Consider the following 18,844-nt stretch of genomic DNA (forward strand, 5'->3'; position numbering starts at 1 on the left):
TCAACTAAAAACACTAAGTAGGACCCTTTATTTTAAGGATAAAAGGTACTCACCATGCTAGGGTAAAGACTAGTTTGCACTTGTTCTTAGACCGTGCATAAAGCCCATATACTAATAAATATGGATCAAAGGACATTCTTAGGGAGGAAGAAAAAGTCTAATATATTGGCCAACCCCCCTGAATGGGGACTAGTTTCTAAATCAGTTCTATACTTTGTCATCATTATATGGAAAATATAAACTTTACCTATGTGATAGGGTCCACAGCCTAGCACCATCATTCCATGATCATCAAACTTTAAATCGTGTTCCTGAGGATAAAAAATCAAAGTCATAATCAATGTACTCAGCAGCTAACCCACATAATTAATTATGGCTATTTCTATGCACATATTAGTTTGAATTCATTCAATAAGGAAAATAATTTGGATTCTGAAAAACAACCACTCTAGTGGTTTATTTTTTCCCCTTTATTAGACTCCAATTAGCAGACATTTATTAAGCACCTGCTAAATGGTATGCCCTATGCTAGATGCTAGAGAATATAAATATAAAGAATTAAACAGTCCTACTCACATGGTGCTGACTCTGTACGAGGGGAGGCAATAAATATGTGTCTGCATATATATATATGCATATATATGTATATACACATACACACATATACATGTTTCCATTTTTCCTACCAGCATCAGTAGATACCCAAAGAGTGAAGAAACAGAGATCCATCGGTTCACAGGATTTAGAGATGTAAGGAAACACAAAGGTCATTTGGTCCAATTTTCTCATTATGCAGATGAGCAAACTAATGCCCAGAGAGATAAAGTACCTAAGGTTACACAGATGGTTTAAAAAAAAAGCCAGGACTCAAAACTAGAACCTAACATACTAGGTTAGGTATGAGGCTTATAAGGCTTACCTGACCGTTATACGTAACATAGAGGTAGTTTGTCACTGACGGATACTCAGCAGCCAGTGTGTCAATCTGCAAAAAAGAAAAGGAGACAATAAATATATTTGATAAATGTATCCTTACTCTAATAGTATTTATTTTTTAAAAATTATTTCCATTCATATTCCTTTATTTTCCTTTGCTACTAATTCCAAGGCTGGAAATGGCAACTGAAACTCAAATGTCCCCCATTAGAGGGTGGCAGAGAAAATTATTGATAATGCCCCCAAACATAGAGTACTGACTCATCAATAAATGCCCTGAGAATACAACAACCCCCCACATAAGCATGCTTGCATGTGCACACAGGCACATTCACACACACACACACACACACACACGCACACTGCTATTGTGAAATCACTACAATTGTCCATGTGATGTGTAGCAAGTGATGATCGTGTCAGTTGGTTACCAGCTAGACTTGTCCATCTAGCGACACGAACCAGCTAGTTCTACAATCTAAGCAAAAGCCCGCGGAAGATTAGAGCCCTGCTTGGGTATTGGCAGTCATAATAAAGCACCAAAAGCCAAGGGAGGAAAGAGTTTACGTCATGGACCTTGTTTGGTAAGGACAGATAAATTCTCTGCTCAAGAAGCAGGCACACACCCTCATGTAGAAAGGAATAGGAGACAGAACTTAGCAAGTTTGAAAGAGCCACGTAAAGAGGAAGAAAGATAATAAATGCTGAGTGAGAAATATTCAGCAGCTGGACTAGGGCCTAAGGGTGTATATATAGGCCCCCTGAGCCCACAATGGAACAGTCAATGATTTTTAAGGACAAAAACCAGCTGGTAGCACTTTAGTCAAAGTAGCCCTGAAACTAATGGCAAAAATTACAATGACATACCTATGAAAGTTCTTGCATGATCATCATGAATACCAGATGAACTCATTATGCTCAGCCCTATCACAATGAATACTAAATGAACCCATAATGATGGGACACTTAAAATAAAGTATTGCCCTGTAAAAAGTTACTATCAAGTGAGTTAACTATTTTTTTCATGGACTCTACACTACAGGTCAGTACCAACATCAGGGTTTTTCAGGCCCCTCTATTTCATCAAAGGTATAGCATTTAGAGACAGATCAGGAAGAAAAGATGAGAGCATTTTTGCTTTTTTTTCTTATTTTGGCTGAAGGAAATGGCTGCTTTTAACTATACCCTCTTTAAAGGTGGCATGAAATCAAATTTTATAAAACAAGACTAATGATCATGGGAGACTAATATATCAAGTATTTTCAGGCTTCAAGCAGGGTCACATCCTGAGCAGCCATTTCAAATGTTGACAAAGCCTCCTTTAAACAGGAGCCTGCATTCTACCAGAAGAACACTATGAGAGAAAATAGCATCCCTTACCTGTTTAACCCAAGGGTGTATGTTTTTCTTTACCCTCAGCTCCCGGGTCTGAGCCTCAGTCAATCCAAGGCATTTTGAAATTTGCTTATCTGAGAACCCTATCTCCTTTGCCTTTTTCAGAGTTTCTTCTGGAATGGAGTCACTAGGATTCAATGCAAAAGAAAGGTTCAAAATTAGACCAAGAATAACATACAATGTGAGTTTTTCAATTTCCCCCTTTTCAACGACTCTTCTTTTCCACCTTCAAATGTGTTCTAGAATATAATATATTAAATAATCTCTGATAGATTCTGTCTTACCTTGGGGCTACTGTTAAGTCTCTCACCTTTCTTTCATCACCAAGCCAGTAGTCCTCATCTGTCACTTTTACTTCCCTTCTCACCTTCTGAAAACTTACTTCAATTCCTCATTACTCAACTGAATCTATCTGCAAAATATCTCCTTTTTACCAAATCCAATGACATTTTTAAAGTTATCTCCTTCTTCTTGTCAGCATTTAACTCTACTCACCAGGTATTCTTATTTTAATTCAATTCATTTTAACAAGCATTTATTAAGTTTCAACTGCATATTACACACCATGCTTAGTAATGGAGATACGAAGAAGGGAAGAAAAGTAGTCTTTGCCTTTGCCTTCAAGGAACTTACATTCTGTTTTTAAAACTCCCCCTTTGACTTCTGTAATATTGACTGTCTTATTTTCCTACAACTTCTCGAACTGCTACTTTGTTGCATTCTTTGCCAATTCTTCTCCCTTCTTTTGTTGTCTCTTTCCCAAGATGCTTTCCTCAGATCGTTTCTTCCTATACCTATTCCTCCAGAAATCTTATCCACTCACATATTTTCAGCTATCACCATTATATTTGTAAGGCCCAAATGGCCTTGCGTTCTGACCTATTGCTCCAATTTCAAATTTGCAACTATCCAAAATATATCTTTACCTAGAAGTTCCACTATTACCTTGGACTCAGTATATTAAAAACTGAACTCATCCTTTTCCCCCCTCAGGAAACAAACTTCCTTTCTCAATTACCACTTTTCTATCAGCTTCCCAAAGAAGGAATAATAAAACCATTTTTGATTCATCCTTCTTCACCCTATCTATCCAATTATTAATTTTACTTTTATGGGTTATATAACAAAAAATCCAAGTCTTAATTTGTAGACTGCATTTTCAAAATTTTCAAGACAATTAAATTTAGTATAACAAAAAGTAGATACCTCTTTAAAGTCTGCTGTCATGAGATTAATAAAATCTTAAGATTTAGAACTTGAAGGTACCTTAGAGATCATATAATCCAGACCCCTACAGGTGAAAAAACTGAGGCCAAGAGAAGCTTTGTAATTTATCCAGGATCTCAAGGTAGTATGAGAACCAACATTTAAAGCCAGGTCCTTTGCCTTCAAACCCAGTGCTCTTTCGATTTATCATCATAATTCTATGAGCTTGAGTTTGTATGAACCAAGCCTATCTACCCTATTCTCTGATCTTCTTTATTTAATTAATTCATGTCTTGAATTTGGGGCTAAGATGGAAATTATGATTTTATGAGGGATTTATTTCTGCTTTTTTAGTGTGAATACTGGATTTATTTGTATAGTTATAACTCTTCTCTGTCAATACAGTCTCTATTATACTACAACACTCTAAATTTCCTGCTGCTTCTCTGATCAATGCTGTATGTTACCCCAGAGAATTTAATTTCTTCTTTCACTTTGCATGCTTAATATTCTCAAGAATTCTGGGCCTTTTCCCCTTTGTCCTTTTCCTAGTTGAATAAGAAAGTGGCCAATCAATCAACAAGTATATGGGGAAGATTTACTATGTGACTAGCCCTCTTTTATGTGCATTTGAAGATGCTAGAGAGATAAGGAGCATTGGGTCTTACTGGGGATTCGAGACATATCCAGAACACAATCTATGATGAGTCAGAAGGATATTTACTTTTAAATTAGCATAATAAATTAAAAAGGGAGAATTTTCATGGGTACCTCTGCTTCTACCTTCATTGCCAAGGATATATTTGTCTTTTCAATAAATCAATTTTTAATGTACAAGCAAGCATTAATCAAGAGAATGGGAATATTTAACAAACCCGGTATTATTCCAAATTGTAGGTTTTGAAAGTTTTTTTTGTATAAATACATTGAAGTTGGAGTTTTGCTGAGTGTCTCAAAAGTCCTATTAAATTTTAAATGTTTGAAAAAAGATATGTTTGCATTTATTCTTCAATTGCACTTAAACTAAAGCTCTCAGAAACAGACTAGTTGTTGAAATATACTACCACATGCCAGTAAAGCCCTGATATACTTCTGACTTGCTGTAGAATAATACCATCTGCTAGAACATACCCTGTGACTTAAAAGTGAGGGACCATCAGGTCTGAAAGGGTAACAAAAAATGCCTAGGAAAAGGACTACGGCTGGCATTTCTTAAACTCCAAAAGTGGAAGTCCAGTTTTATTTTGTCTGTTTTGGTTCCTTCTTCCATTGGCTCTTTCCTTTTGAAAGCTCCCTTTATTACTTGTTTAGAAGGCTTATTTTGTCCCAGGGTGCTGCGCTTACTCCACCTAACATCATTAATTCATCCTGTTAAAATAATACGTTAAATGCAACAACATTGCTGAAACAGCACTACCAGGTTGCGGGTTCAAGTTCCTGCTTTTCTACTTACTACATGACAGATATTAGACACGTCTGATGAAGAAAAAATTCATGGTGGTCATCATCACTGTCTTCAAGTATCTGATGGGCTACCATAAAGAATGGTAAATGTGCTTGGCACCAAAGAGCAGAAGTAAGAGCAATGAATGGACGTTGAAGATACAGAGATGTGAGGGTGTAAAGGAGTTTCCTAACAATTTTAGTCATACAGAAGTAGATTGAGCAGTACTGAGTTCCCTTTACAGGAAGTCTTCAATGGCAGGCTGAATCATTAGAGACGCTGTAGCAGAAATCCTTGTTCGGTTAACATTGGATTATGTGGTCTTTGAGAGCCCTCCCAAATACAAAGTTCTGTACCTCAGTTTACCCAACTGCAAAATAAAAAATAAATAGTATTCGGTGTTCCTTCCAGATCCTATAAAAATAACAGGATCAAGAGGATTCCAGTCTGCATATTTCCATAGTAGTACTACTATACCCAGAAGCTTCCTTGGAAATCCGAGGCATCAAGAGAGGAGATCAAAAGCGTCACAAGATAGAGGTCATTCAGAGCAGAGGAGGAAGCTGAGATTGCCTAAGCGTTAAGGGTTCTCAGATGTCCTATTCTCTACCAATTCACAGGGTGAGAGGATTTGCATCTTCAGAGGTTAGTCACCTGTGATTACTGAAAGGTTTTATTATTATATAGTGGAACTCATTTGTAATCTATCAACTATTATTGCAAACCAACATTGTTAGGGTTGATCTTAGCATATCAGTTGTGGTTAAAAATACTGAAATTGCAATTGGGCTGATAAATGTGTATTTGTCCTTCTCACATTTACCAATGCTATTTTACTCTCTTTTTGAGCATTCGTCCCTTTTTGTTAAATATCCCCAACCCAATAAACAAAGAAAAAATGTAAATACTATACATACTGTTAGCAAAGATGCTAATTTTCTTTCAAAACTTAACTTTTCACCATGTACAATGAAAAACAAAAATACAGAAAAGGTAGAGAGTCATAAAGAATAAAGGTTCTTGACTTTGGTTTTAAACACACATATTTAATATATGTACATGTATATTAGTATAATATAATTGATTATATATAATCAATATCTAATATGATAAAATAATATATTCAAAAATATGTATATATTGCATATGTATTTAAATATATTTAATTATATTTCAGTAAAATTAGTTTCCTTTGTAATCCTATATGCTTATTTTATGTAGTTAAAAACATAAGTCTGGTAAGGGGTCTATAGGCTTTACTAGACTGCCAAAAGGGTCCAAGCCACACAAAAAAGGTTAAGAAACCCTGCCCTAAATAAATATTGGGTTCAACAGTGCCACCATATATCCAAATCACATCCCCACCTCTACTTTCTCCACATCTGGAGATGTTCACTCCTAAATCCCAAAATACTCCCAGTATTCTTAACCTGTCCCGCCCTCTCCCCCTTTTCTTGTCAGGAAGGGGATCTGAAAAAAGTATTTTTTGTTGTTGTATTAGTGCACTCAGGCATAATACAAATAAAAGAGATGCCTCCAGAAGAAGGCAGTGCTCATAACCAAGAAGTTAATCACAAGTCGTGACGTTTTAAGTACTAATAGAGGATTTTTTGCCTAGAAGATTCCTCAAATCATAATTTGTAGTTGACTGTTCCCATCACCTCACTTTTTGCAGTAGCAAAGAACCAAAAACAAAGTAGATGCCCATAAACTGTGAAATCACTAAGCAAATCATGGCACATAAATGTAATGGAATATTACTGTACCTTAAGAAATTATGAAGAATGTAGGAAAACAGAAGAGAATTTATATGAACTGATATAAAGTAAAGTAAGTACAACCAGGAAAGTAATATACAAAATGACTTTAAGTGCAAATGGAAAGAACAACAAAACCATAAATATTATGTAATTATAATAGCCAAATTTGATCCCAAAGACAAGAATTGCAAATGCAACTCCCTCTCTTCTTTATAGATATGCGAGGTGATGGGTATTGACTGCTTCATATTAGAGGAAGAATTGTAGCCTTCTGATTGGTGTCCTTGCTTTAAAACTCTTGCTACTACCAAAAGTGCCAGAGTAAATTTCTTAAAGTGTAGGTCTGAGTATGCCATGCTCCTACTCAATAAATTCCAATGGTTCCCTATTACCTTTTGAATCAAAAACAAACTCTTCTATTTGGCATTTAAAGCTTTCACAGTCTGGAACTTTTCTATCTTTACAATTTCCTTACACATTACTCTCTTCCATTCACAGTAGACAATATGACCTAGTCATACTGTGCTACTCGCTATTCCTCCCATACAACAATCCATTCTCCCGTCTCTGTCTCTTAGTCCAGGCAAATGTACAGGACATGTTGTCCCCCATGCCTAGAATTTTCTTCCTCTTTACCTCTACCTCTTGGAATTTCTGGCTTCTTTCAAAATTTGGATCAAACACCACCTTTGTATGAAGCCATTCCCAGTCTCCCCACCCAACTGCCCAGCTTCTAGGCTATATGTATCTACTCTGTATGTATCTTGCCTATTTGTGTACTTGTTCTCTTACTAGAATGTAAGCTCCTTGAGGACAGGAACTACTTTTGCTTTTATCTTTTATCGGCTCTAAGCACAATGCCAGACACTTAGTAAGTACTTCAAGTACTTAATAAACTATAAAATCTTTTTTTATTAATTGAATTCTAACCTAAGGCATATTTTAAATGCTGCTATTATAGTTGTTTTCTTAAGTATAGAATGAGTTACCATGACACAAAAAATATGCAACCATGTTACTGGTTACCTTAGATGGCTTTGTAAATATTCCATCAGCAATATGAATATGAACACAAGTTCCAGGTGAAAAATATTTCTCAATATTTCATTTATGTACAATCCGCTGTTCTACGTTTTAACCTCTAAACTTTCATGAAATGAAGTAAAGCAATTGATGCCCATCCACCTGTCTCACAAAATAGATGCTGATGCTGACCCACAACAGCAATTAGTGAAGGCACAGCCAAGACAGATTTCTCCATTCCAATTCAACGCTGTCTAAGTATGAGTGAAGGGACTTAATCCCAAGAAAATGAATGAATTGTTTTTCTATATATTTCACTCTCTTTTATCTGCTACTGAAAAACAGAGGGCTGGCTGTCATTTCATTACTGACAGGGAAAGAAAATTGGCTTCATTTGCAGCTTGTTCTGATATAAAATTTTATTTTGTGTCCCATTATAATAAAATAAAAGAAGAGACAGTCTGAAGACATGATTCATTAGCCTTGGACCAGTGACTTAAAAAAGGTTAAGCCTCTTCATAGTCAGACATGGGATAAATCATCTTACACAGGTGTGAAGCTAATGTACCAATATGGAGAATCAAATGCCTTTTAATATTCTTCACCAGCCTGAATTGGAAAGCCCTCCACTTTGCCTGTTCTAAAAAGGATCTGATCTTTAAAATAGGCAAACAATGAATAGATTGATAGACAGATAGATAAAACAGCCTAGGTAAAAGCTGATTGGGGGACCATGAATTTAAGATGCTGTGATTTTTTTTCCAAGTTTATATGAAATGCTCATTTTAGAACAACACAAAGCATGAAACAACAGGAAAAAAACAAACTGAAATATAAGCCTTCAATTGTAAATGAATATTCTTAAGATGAATTGTGCTTTGAAGGCAAAACATAGTGTTGCATTTTTATCAGAATGCAAATTTTAGGACTATTGTTTCAAAGTGAAATGTGGTAAACCGATTGGAGTATACTCACCCAAGCACATACTGTATTAAGACACATAAAACATACTCACCTTCTTTTTGATACACATTTATCTATATTGCAATGTTTTCCTCTTGACCCTTAAATATAATCACATACACACGATACACATGTACATGTGTTTATTTCCTTCTTCCATAACCACCAATGTTGCTACATATTGATAATATATCTACTTTGATTTCCCCCCAGCAGCTTTCCTTACTTCATAGTTCAAGGGCAAAATCTTCAAAAATCTTCAAAGCTTACACTCTCACCATTCCATAGCTGGATTTAAACAATAAAATGATAGAAGAACAAGTGGCTATGATTCGAACCTCAAAAAATCTTCTTTTTCTCAATACATGCCAACACAAAATGACTGCCTGAATTTTTAGAAGGGAAAAATGTTTTCAAACCAGGCAATCAGACTTTTACACACTCTGCCATAATCATTTAATGGTTAGACAGTGTTGCTCAGCTCCTACAGAGCTCGATCTCTAGTGAGCTCTATGGTTTATAAACAATACAAGTCTCTCCCCTCTTTCTCTCTTCAGTTTCCAATGTCGATTTTGTTGTTGTTGTTTAAAATTCTACCCTGTCATCTTTGAAACTTCATCCACTCACACTTCTTCAATAATAAATGATAAAAGGAAATGGAATAAATTCCCCTTAATGAGGAAATTTTCACCTGGCATAGAGGAGCTGGGGAAATCTATTAACTGACTTGAGAAATGCCTGCAGCATCGCAATTACCAAGGGAGTTGGTGTACTTCACACAGGCCTCTCTTCCACTTGACTGGCTTTTATCTGATCCACCAACTCACAAGTAATACTAAACAAATTTCCCTCCAGATTGCACCAGCTCTAATGTGAAAATGAGCACTCCACTTGGCCTACAATTATTGGATGGGTTTACAATTTGATTGTTATACTATTTTTTTAAATCCCCCCGCAAAGCTAGAAGTTGAGGGAAACCCAGGGCCTGATGTTTAGTAGTGTTGTTAGCTTTAAAAAGGGAACTGAGTAAGATATGTGTGTGTATCCCACATAAGTGTATGTTAGTATAGATGTAGATATTCTACCTCACTACCTCTTCACCAGTTTCTTCCAAGAGATTTGCACTAGAATCACTGATTATTTCTGGCACTATACAAGCTTTAGAGTAAGTGGCAATTACAATGATGAGATCAGTGCAAAAGTTGTTTATCTCCTTGTCTTTTCTTTTAAGGAGGCAGATTGTTACTTGTTTCCCCAGAGAAATGCAAAAGATGACTGTCAAAAGCAGCAGTAACATTTAGAAAGGGAGGAGACAGAAAGCTAGTCGATTGTAGTAAATACCACCCTTTCCACCGTCCCATTTTTGACGATACCATGGTTGTAGCTCTACAGCAGCAAAACAGCCATGGACAGGGGGCAACATTCAGTCAATCATTTTCCTCTATCATGTATATGCCATACCACATCAAGATAGTTATAAAACATGGTAACTGAATTTTTCACTATCCATTTGGGGATATGATATCATATAGTTTATTTCAGTTGATCAATGTAGCTTGCTCATAGATCTAAATGTCTAAATGAACTATGGGAGGTGATTTTTTTTCTGAATCTATACAAATAGAATATCCACATTCCATTAATTCTGGGTTGAGGGAGGAGAAGGAATCAGAAAAGTCTCGAGGTCTAAACTCTAGGACCCATTACCTTTAAAATAGATCAAGTTGATTTCTAAACATTAGTCTTAGATACTTGAGTCATTTAAAAAAACCAGCACCGGTTCTGAAATGAGCAACACTCCTGTAGAGTTAAAAATTTCCTTTTGTACTTATTGTAGCCAGGTGCCTTGGACATAGTAGGCACTCAAGTGATTGTTGAATTAAATTAACCTCAGTTGCACTTTATCTCCTCACAAACGGAAGCTAAGTGCAAACATGAAAATGAAGAAACACAGAGTGACTCAAAAATAACTACATCTGTCCACTCTAAAGTTCTCAAAACATCACTGCCATTGACCAGGCATCTGGCATCCATTCGCCAGACTGAAAACTGAACTAAAGGGTAGACGAACACAAGATAAGTGAGTCACTCCGTGGAACACTGCACCTGTATTCATGGAGACGAAAATATGCTTATAGCTAATTTCTGCATCTTCTCACTCCAGAATGAATGTGCTTTCCACTCTTTTATAGAGTTTATAAGACTGCCCCAAAGGAGTCCATGACCCCAAAAAAGAACCTTTACGTAATAAATGCCATGCTTCCTCTCACTCACTATTTACAGAGGGTGATTGCATATTAGGGCTAATAGTTAAAGAGAGTCTCTTAATTGAAAGCAGCCAACAAACGTAATGGATAAGTCATGAAGGCCCATGTTAAAATTCTGCCTCTAACATATACTGACTCTGTGACCTCGGATAAGCCTCAGTGTCCCAGACCATTCTCTAAGAAAGACACGCCTTGGTGGAAGGGTTCCCCACACTAAAGAATGTAAGCTCATTTGGGAGGAAGGATTGCTTCATCCTTTGTATTTCTATCCCCATGTACATGGAAAGAATTTAATAAATGCCTGTTGATTGATTAAATAATTAATGATGTCACAAGGTCAGAAACAGAAAAATGTTTGGGCTGTTTTGTTTTTATTTTTTAATCTACATGGTTAATAAAATCCTCCAGGTCTTTTCCAATAGTCCAGGTCACCTAATGCATCAAGTCTGGACCCAGGAGACAAAGCAGAATGCTTTATTGCATTGTAATATAAAACTGTGATTAAATGAGGATTCTTTGATATTTTACATTCCATTGTTTCTACTTCAGAATATCAAAAATCAACTTTAATTTCAGCTTTATACTTTTCTGAAGCTTCACTACAGCATGATTTTAAATCAAGTCATGTTCCTACAAAGCTGTTTTCAAAATTTACCTTTTGTAGTCCCAAGGACATTAGCAAGAGAAGGAATTCTCCATAAATAACTTTCTGTTGACTTCTAGAGGCCATTACTCAGAATCTTATTAAATTGCTTAGCTGAGGCCAACCAGCTGCATAACTGGTCCATGGTATTTTTCTGCATCATGTAACCTCGTCAGGAGGTTACATAGACAAGGGGTCCCAATTTTCCTAGCCCTTGAATGAAAAAGGTGAACATAATATGTTGTGGGTCGCAGAGGACACACTTAGCTATTTCTAAGTGAGCCTAGAACATTCACTAGAACTGAATATTTGGCGACATGTCATGTTTGGTGTTTGTTGCTGGAAGGATGATAATCTGTATGGCAATCCAATTTTCTCAGTTGTTTGGAGTCTTCAAAGGAAAGGGGAGATCTAAGTAAGAATCAATAGCAATACTAGTAATTATTTCTGCTCTTTGACATCAATGATACTCAGTTCAAAGGACAATTTGTAAGAACCACTCCTTGGGCTTCCTAGAGTAAAAGGTTCATTTGTTGCTTCAGCAAACAAGTACCTACTAAGTGCCAGGTGTTGTTCTAGACCGGAGGTGGGGAATTTGCAGCCTCGAGCCCACATTTGGTCCTCTAGGTCCTCAAATACATCCTTTTGACTAAATCCAAACTTCAGAGAACAACTCCCCTTCATAAAAGGATTTGTTCTGTAAAACTTGGACTCAGTCAAAAGGACTCACCCAAGACCTAGAAGGCCACATGTGGCCTCAAGCCTTCAGATTGCCCTCCCCTGTTCTAGACTGTTGAAGTAAAGATGGTACAATTCAGTTGTTGCATAGACAAGGGGTACCAAGTACTGTGTCTCATAAATTAGTTAGTGAATTAATTGATTAATGAGTGAAAGGGGAAGTGTAGCATAGTGGCTTGGGTTTAAGTGTTATCTCCGATTCCTGTTGACTGTGTGACTTTGAACAAATGCCTTCACTTCTCAGTGTGCTGGACTAGACTACTCTCTAAGACTATAAGATGCAGAGAATGTATTGGTGTTTTTTATCTGTATTTTTGGCCAGTAATTGGAAACTAAACCACAATAATAAAATGCATGCTTTTCCAGGGAAAGTAATGTGGCACAAGTTTAAATATTCTCCTTCTCAATAAAATTTATATTTTCTCTCAAAAAATGTATTGGCTGAGGGAGTTTGCTTTTCCCCAAGAACCCCCAACCTGGACTGGACTTAGATCTTCAGCAGGCTCTTCACTCCTTCTCTGATCTGCCACTTAATTCCTCCCACCAGGTGGACCCAGGGCTGGAAGCAACTGCAGCTGTAGTTCTGTAGCTGCCCTACCTCCTCTGCCTCCGGGGCAGTGGCTGAACCAGGAACTCCTTTTTAAACTCTATCCCCAGCAGCTTTTCCCACTAACCTTCTCTGTTGTCTTTGGTGTTTGTGGGTTGAGAAGTCTGGTAACTGCTGCAGCTCACTGATTCAGGGTGCTAGGGCCCGCTCCGCCTGGCTCCTGGTCTGGTTGGTCTGCGCTGCCCACACTAGGCTCTGCTCTGCTCCCAGCTCCATGTGGGATAGGCCTCACCCAGAGACCATCCAGGCTGTCCTGGGCTGAAGCCCTGCTTCCCTCTGCTATTTTGTGGGCTCTGCAGTTCTAGAATTGATTCAGAGCCATTTCGTATACATTCATATGGATCATATGGTTTCGTCTATATCATCTTTAGACTCCTAGGCCTCTTTTATAGTGTTCTTGTTCATCATAAGGCCCTTAACATCCTTGTGGTCTTTGTACCTTCACTCTTTCTAGCCCTATTCTCAGGAAGGAAGCCAATATCAGTCATTTACACCATGCCGTGAATTTGTATGTGTTTTTTGCTCACTTATATCTATTTATTTTAAGTCCTTTCTCTAATTATGAAATAAAAGGCATTTTCTATTACTGAAACAACTTCCTGAATCCTTAAAGAAATAGAAAAAGTAATTTAGGGGGCAGAGCCAAGATGGCAGCTGGAAAGCAGGGACTAGCGTGAGCTCCCTGCCGAGCCCCTCCAAAAACCTATAAAAAATGGCGCAGACCAACCAGACCAGGAGCCAGGCGGAGCGGGCCCTAGCACCCTGAATCAGTGAGCTGCAGCAGTTACCAGACTTCTCAACCCACAAACACCAAAGACAACAGAGAAGGTTAGTGGGAAAAGCTGCTGGGGATAGAGTTTAAAAAGGAGTTCCTGGTTCAGCCACTGCCCCGGAGGCAGAGGAGGTAGGGCAGCTACAGAACTACAGCTGCAGTTGCTTCCAGCCCTGGGTCCACCTGGTGGGAGGAATTAAGTGGCAGATCAGAGAAGGAGTGAAGAGCCTGCTGAAGATCTAAGTCCAGTCCAGGTTGGGGGTTCTTGGGGAAGGAGGAGTGCTGGTGTGGCAGAGCTAGCGCATCCCCCCAGGCTTGGAACGTAGTTCTCTTAACTCTACAAGCAGTCATATCCTACTGAAAAACTCAAGGGTCAAGTTAGTTGGCTGGGAATATGGCCAGGCAGCGAAAACACACCCAGATTCAGTCTTAGACTCTGGAATCTTTCTTTGGTGACAAAGAAGACCAAAACATACAGACAGAAGAAGTCAACAAAGGCAAAGAGCCTACAACAAAAGCCTCCAAGAAAAACATGAACTGGTCTCAGGCCATGGAAGAGCTCAAAAAGGATTTGGAAAAGCAAGTTAGAGATGTAGAGGAAAAATTGGGAAGAGAAATGAGAAGGATGCGAGAAAACCATGAAAAACAAGTCAATGACTTTCTAAAGGAGACCCAAAAAAATACTGAAAAATATACTGAAGAAAACAACACCTTAAAACATAGACTAACTCAAATGGCAAAAGAGCTCCAAAAAGCCAATGAGGAGAAGAATGCCTTGAAAGGCAGAATTAGCCGAATAGAAAAGGAGGTCCAAAAGACCACTGAAGAAAATACTACCTTAAAAATTAGATTGGAGCAAGTGGAAGCTAGTGAGAAATCAAGATATTATAAAACAGAACCAAAGAATGAAAAATGGAAGACAATGTCAAATATCTCATTGGAAAAACCACTGACCTGGAAAATAGATCCAGGAGAGATAATTTAAAAATTATTGGACTACCTAAAAGCCACGATCAAAAAAAGAGCCTATATATCATCTTTCAAGAAATTATCAAGGAGAACTGCCCTGATATTCTAGAACCAGTAGATAAAACAGAAATTGAAAGAATCCACTGATTACCTCCTCAAATAGATCCCAAAAAGAAATCTCCTAGGAATATTGTTGCCAAATTCCAGAGCTCCCAGATCAAGGAGAAAATATTGCAAGCAGCCAGAAAGAAACAATTTGAGTATTGTGGAAACACAATCAGAATAACCCCAGATCTAGCAGCTTCTACATTAAGAGATTGAAGGGCTTGGAATACGATATTCCGGAGGTCAATGGAGCTAGGATTAAAACCAAGAATCACCTACCCAGCAAAACTGAGTATCATGCTCCAAGGCAAAATATGGATTTTTAATAAAATAGAGGACTTTCAAGCTTTCTCAGTGAAAAGACCAGAGCTGAATAGAAAATTTGACTTTCAAACACAAGATTTAAGAGAAGCATGAAAAGGTAATCAAGAAAAAGAACAAGAAAAAGAAATTGCAAGGGACTTACTAAAGTTGAACTGTTTTGTTTACATTCCTACATGGAAAGAGGATGTGCATGATTCATGAGACCTCAGTATTAGGGTAGCTGAAGGGAATATGCATATATATATGTTTATGTATATATATGTATAAGTGAATGTGTATGTTGGTGTGTATATATGTGTATATATATATATATATATATATATATACACATAGAGAGAGAGAGAGAGAGAGAGAGAGAGAGAGAGAGAGAGAGAGAGCACAGGGGGAGTTGAAGATGAAGGGAAGATATCTAAAAGAAATAAAATCAAATTAAGGGATGAGAGAGGAATATATTGAGAGAGGGAGATAGGAATAGATAGAATGGGGTAAATTATCTCCCATAAAAATGGCAAGAAAAAGCAGTTCTGTAGGAAGAGAAGAGAAGGCAGGTGAGGGGGAATGAGTGAATCTTGCTTTCATCAGATTTGGCCTGAGGAGGGAATACCATACATACTCAATTGGGTATCTTACCCCACAGGAAAGAAGAAAGAAGATAAAAAAGGGGGGATGATAGAAGGGAGGGCAGATGGGGGAGGAGGTAATCAAAAACAAACACTTTCGAAAGGGGACAGGGCCAAAGGAGAAAATTCAATAAAGGTGGATAGGTTAGGAAGGAGCAAAATATAGTTAGTCTTTCACAACATGAGTATTGTGGAAGGGTTATACATAAGCATACGCATGTGGCCTAGGTTGAATTGCTTGACTTCTTAGGGAGGGTGGGTGGGAAGGGAAGAGGGGAGAGAATTTGGAACTCAAAGTTTTAAAAACAGATGTTCAAAAACAAAAAAAAAAGTTTTTCCATGCAACTAGAAAATAAGATACACAGGCAATGGGGCGTAGAAATTTATCTTGCCCTACAAGAAAGGAAGGGAAAAGGGGATGGGAGGGGAGTGGGGTGACAGAAGGGAGGGCTGACTGGGGAACAGGGAAACCAGAATATACGTCATCTTGGAGTGGGGGGAAGGGTAGAAATGGGTAGAAAATTTGTAATTCAAACTCTTGTGAAAATCAATGCTGAAAACTAAATAAATTTAAAAAAGAAAATAAAAAGTAATTTAGGAGCCAAGTTCCCTTCCCAGGCTGCTGAAATTATATTGCCCACCCAACCTTTAAGTATGACCACTTCTGCTTCAGGAACTAAAATTACTCCTGGTTGTGTTAGCCGCTGTAGATAGAATATCTACTTTACTGAAAATTAGATAAGAGCCTTTTTGTGGCTGCTTGAACAAAGTCATTTTTACAAAGACATTGTTAAGTCGGTATCCATACCTTTAGGGAAGCTAGGTGGCATAGTGGACAGTGCTAGGCCTAGAGTCAAGAAGACTTGAGTTCAAATCCAGCCTCAGGAACTTACTAGCTGTGTGACCCTGAGGAAATCACTTAACCTCTCTCTGCCTTAGTTTCTTCAATTGAAAAATGAGAATAATAATAGAGCCTCTATCAAAGGGATGTCATGAAAATCAAATGAGATATTTGTAAAGTGCGTAGCCCCATGTCTGACACATAGTAGTTATTTAATAGATGCTTGTTCCCTTCCCCCTGAACATGTTAAATACTTATTTTAAAGGTAAATTGAAAGGACTTTCAATCAGCCAAGTCCTTGTGCTTCACCTACAAGAGTACTAGAAAAGAGTATATACAGTATTTTTTGCTGTTGCCGGGGTCAACAACTCATGCAGGAAAATAATGCTTGGGACTTAACAGCTAAGGAGTAACTAGTATTCAGCTTCTTGGTTTAACAATCATTTCTCAAAAAAAAAAGAAGCACTTTATGATGGTTAGAGAATAGAACTGAAGGAGAAAGCCCCAGGCTATACTCCCAGCTCTCCCTTGACTTATGACACATAAAGTGCGTCATTAAACCTCTGCATGACTCAGTTTTACCATTTGTAAAAATAGAATCATGGTATTTTTGCGATGTACATGAAGATCAGTGGGAAAAGAATAGAGCAATGAATCCATAAATATATTTTCTTGTATTACAGCATTATTTTTGTACAAGTTTTGATCTCTATTCTGCCAGCTTGTAAGGTCCTTGAGGTCAAAGACCTTATCTTATTTATCTTTGTAATACCTACAGTGACTGGCATAGTATCGCAAACTAAAATTAAAAATAAATTATTTGTTCAATTAATGAACAACAATTTTTGTATGCTGATAGCCCTCCACAAACAAAAACACCAGTTGAATAAACAAAATAATTAGTTTGGAAACAAAAGTATCAGCACAGGCATCATCTATTTATTACTTGTGAATATTAGGTGAGACATTTATATATATATATATATATATATATATATATATATATATATATATATATATATACAATAATGCATAGGTATAGCTTTGTATCTATTAAAGAGACTTCATACAGTAATATAAGGATGATATAAAGAAGCCCATGTTTTCAGTAGTATAGGAAATTTCAAGGTAAAGAAACTCCATCAACCAATTCAAACTTTCATCTCCTCTGCCACTTAATAGTCTTAGGAAGCCACCCACAACATTTAAAAGTCAGGTGACTGTCCCAAGGTCACCCAGTCAGAATGTGCCAGACTCAAGACAATGTCAGGTAGTCCTGACTCCCAAGCCAGCTCTTTGGTCAAACTGCCTATAATCAGAGATGTTATAATTAATGAATAAAAGCCACCCACTCTGAATTTCTTGTCTACCAAATAGCATGCTACTCATTTTATTTATGTTACAATTCTAAATACTCACCACACTCTTAAGGACATGATATTATGATCAGTATTATCAAAGTCATAAAAGAACCTTGATTTAAAAAATAAAAGGAAATAGTGATGTAGGAATGTTAATACTTTTGATATGCCATTTCTCATTTTTCCTGAGCCAATAAACCACTACTAAACAATTTAAAAATTAGAGCCATATAGGTTTACTTGGAAACATATCACAGCATCCAAAAACAATCTTAGTCATTATTACCTGGATGACAAAGCAAATTAAAAATAGAAATGTATTTTTTTTACATTAATCAGTTCATAGAAGCATGGAAAGCCCAAGAATAACACCCCTTTTTCACAGATTAGTAAAGAATGGATGCCTTGCATAAAATTCCAATCTAGAGCAATCTTTTAAAGTATTTATTGAGGAGGCAATGGGGCAGCACTTTATGGAAAAAGTGTTGAACTAGGTATCATGAAACCTCAGCTCTAGTCCTGGAACTACCACAAATTAGCTCATGTGACCATGGACCCGTTATTTATCTCTTCTAGGGCCCAGTTTCCTTAACTGTCAAGTAAAGGGGTTACACTGGATCAAGGATTCTTAGCCTAGGATCCATGGACCATTAAAAATATTTTGATAACTATATTTGAATACAATCAGTTTCCTTTGTAATTTGTATTTTATTTATTTTATACATTTAAAAACCTTATCCTGAGAAGAGGTCCACAGGCTTCACCAGATTGCCAAAGAGATCACATACACACACATACACACATACATACACACACACACACACACACACACACACAAACACATGTAAGAAAACCTTGAAAGATGATCTC

The 18,844-nt window shown here is 37.2% G+C and overlaps 1 protein-coding gene across 1 annotated transcript in view; it reads right to left on the reverse strand.

Annotated features, from left to right (window-relative positions):
• Positions 1-18,844, reverse strand: part of CPS1 (carbamoyl-phosphate synthase 1) — a 183,545-nt gene that overhangs the window by 44,939 nt on the left and 119,762 nt on the right. Inside the window, exons 23-25 of the mRNA XM_036755918.1 lie at positions 2,317-2,458; positions 920-985; positions 248-311 (exon numbers count right to left, since the gene is read on the reverse strand). Coding sequence (XP_036611813.1) covers positions 248-311; positions 920-985; positions 2,317-2,458 — 272 coding nt within the window. The remainder of the gene's footprint in view (positions 1-247; positions 312-919; positions 986-2,316; positions 2,459-18,844) is intronic.

Source organism: Trichosurus vulpecula, chromosome 4 (genome assembly GCF_011100635.1).
Source record: "Trichosurus vulpecula isolate mTriVul1 chromosome 4, mTriVul1.pri, whole genome shotgun sequence".
Taxonomy (NCBI): domain Eukaryota; kingdom Metazoa; phylum Chordata; class Mammalia; order Diprotodontia; family Phalangeridae; genus Trichosurus; species Trichosurus vulpecula.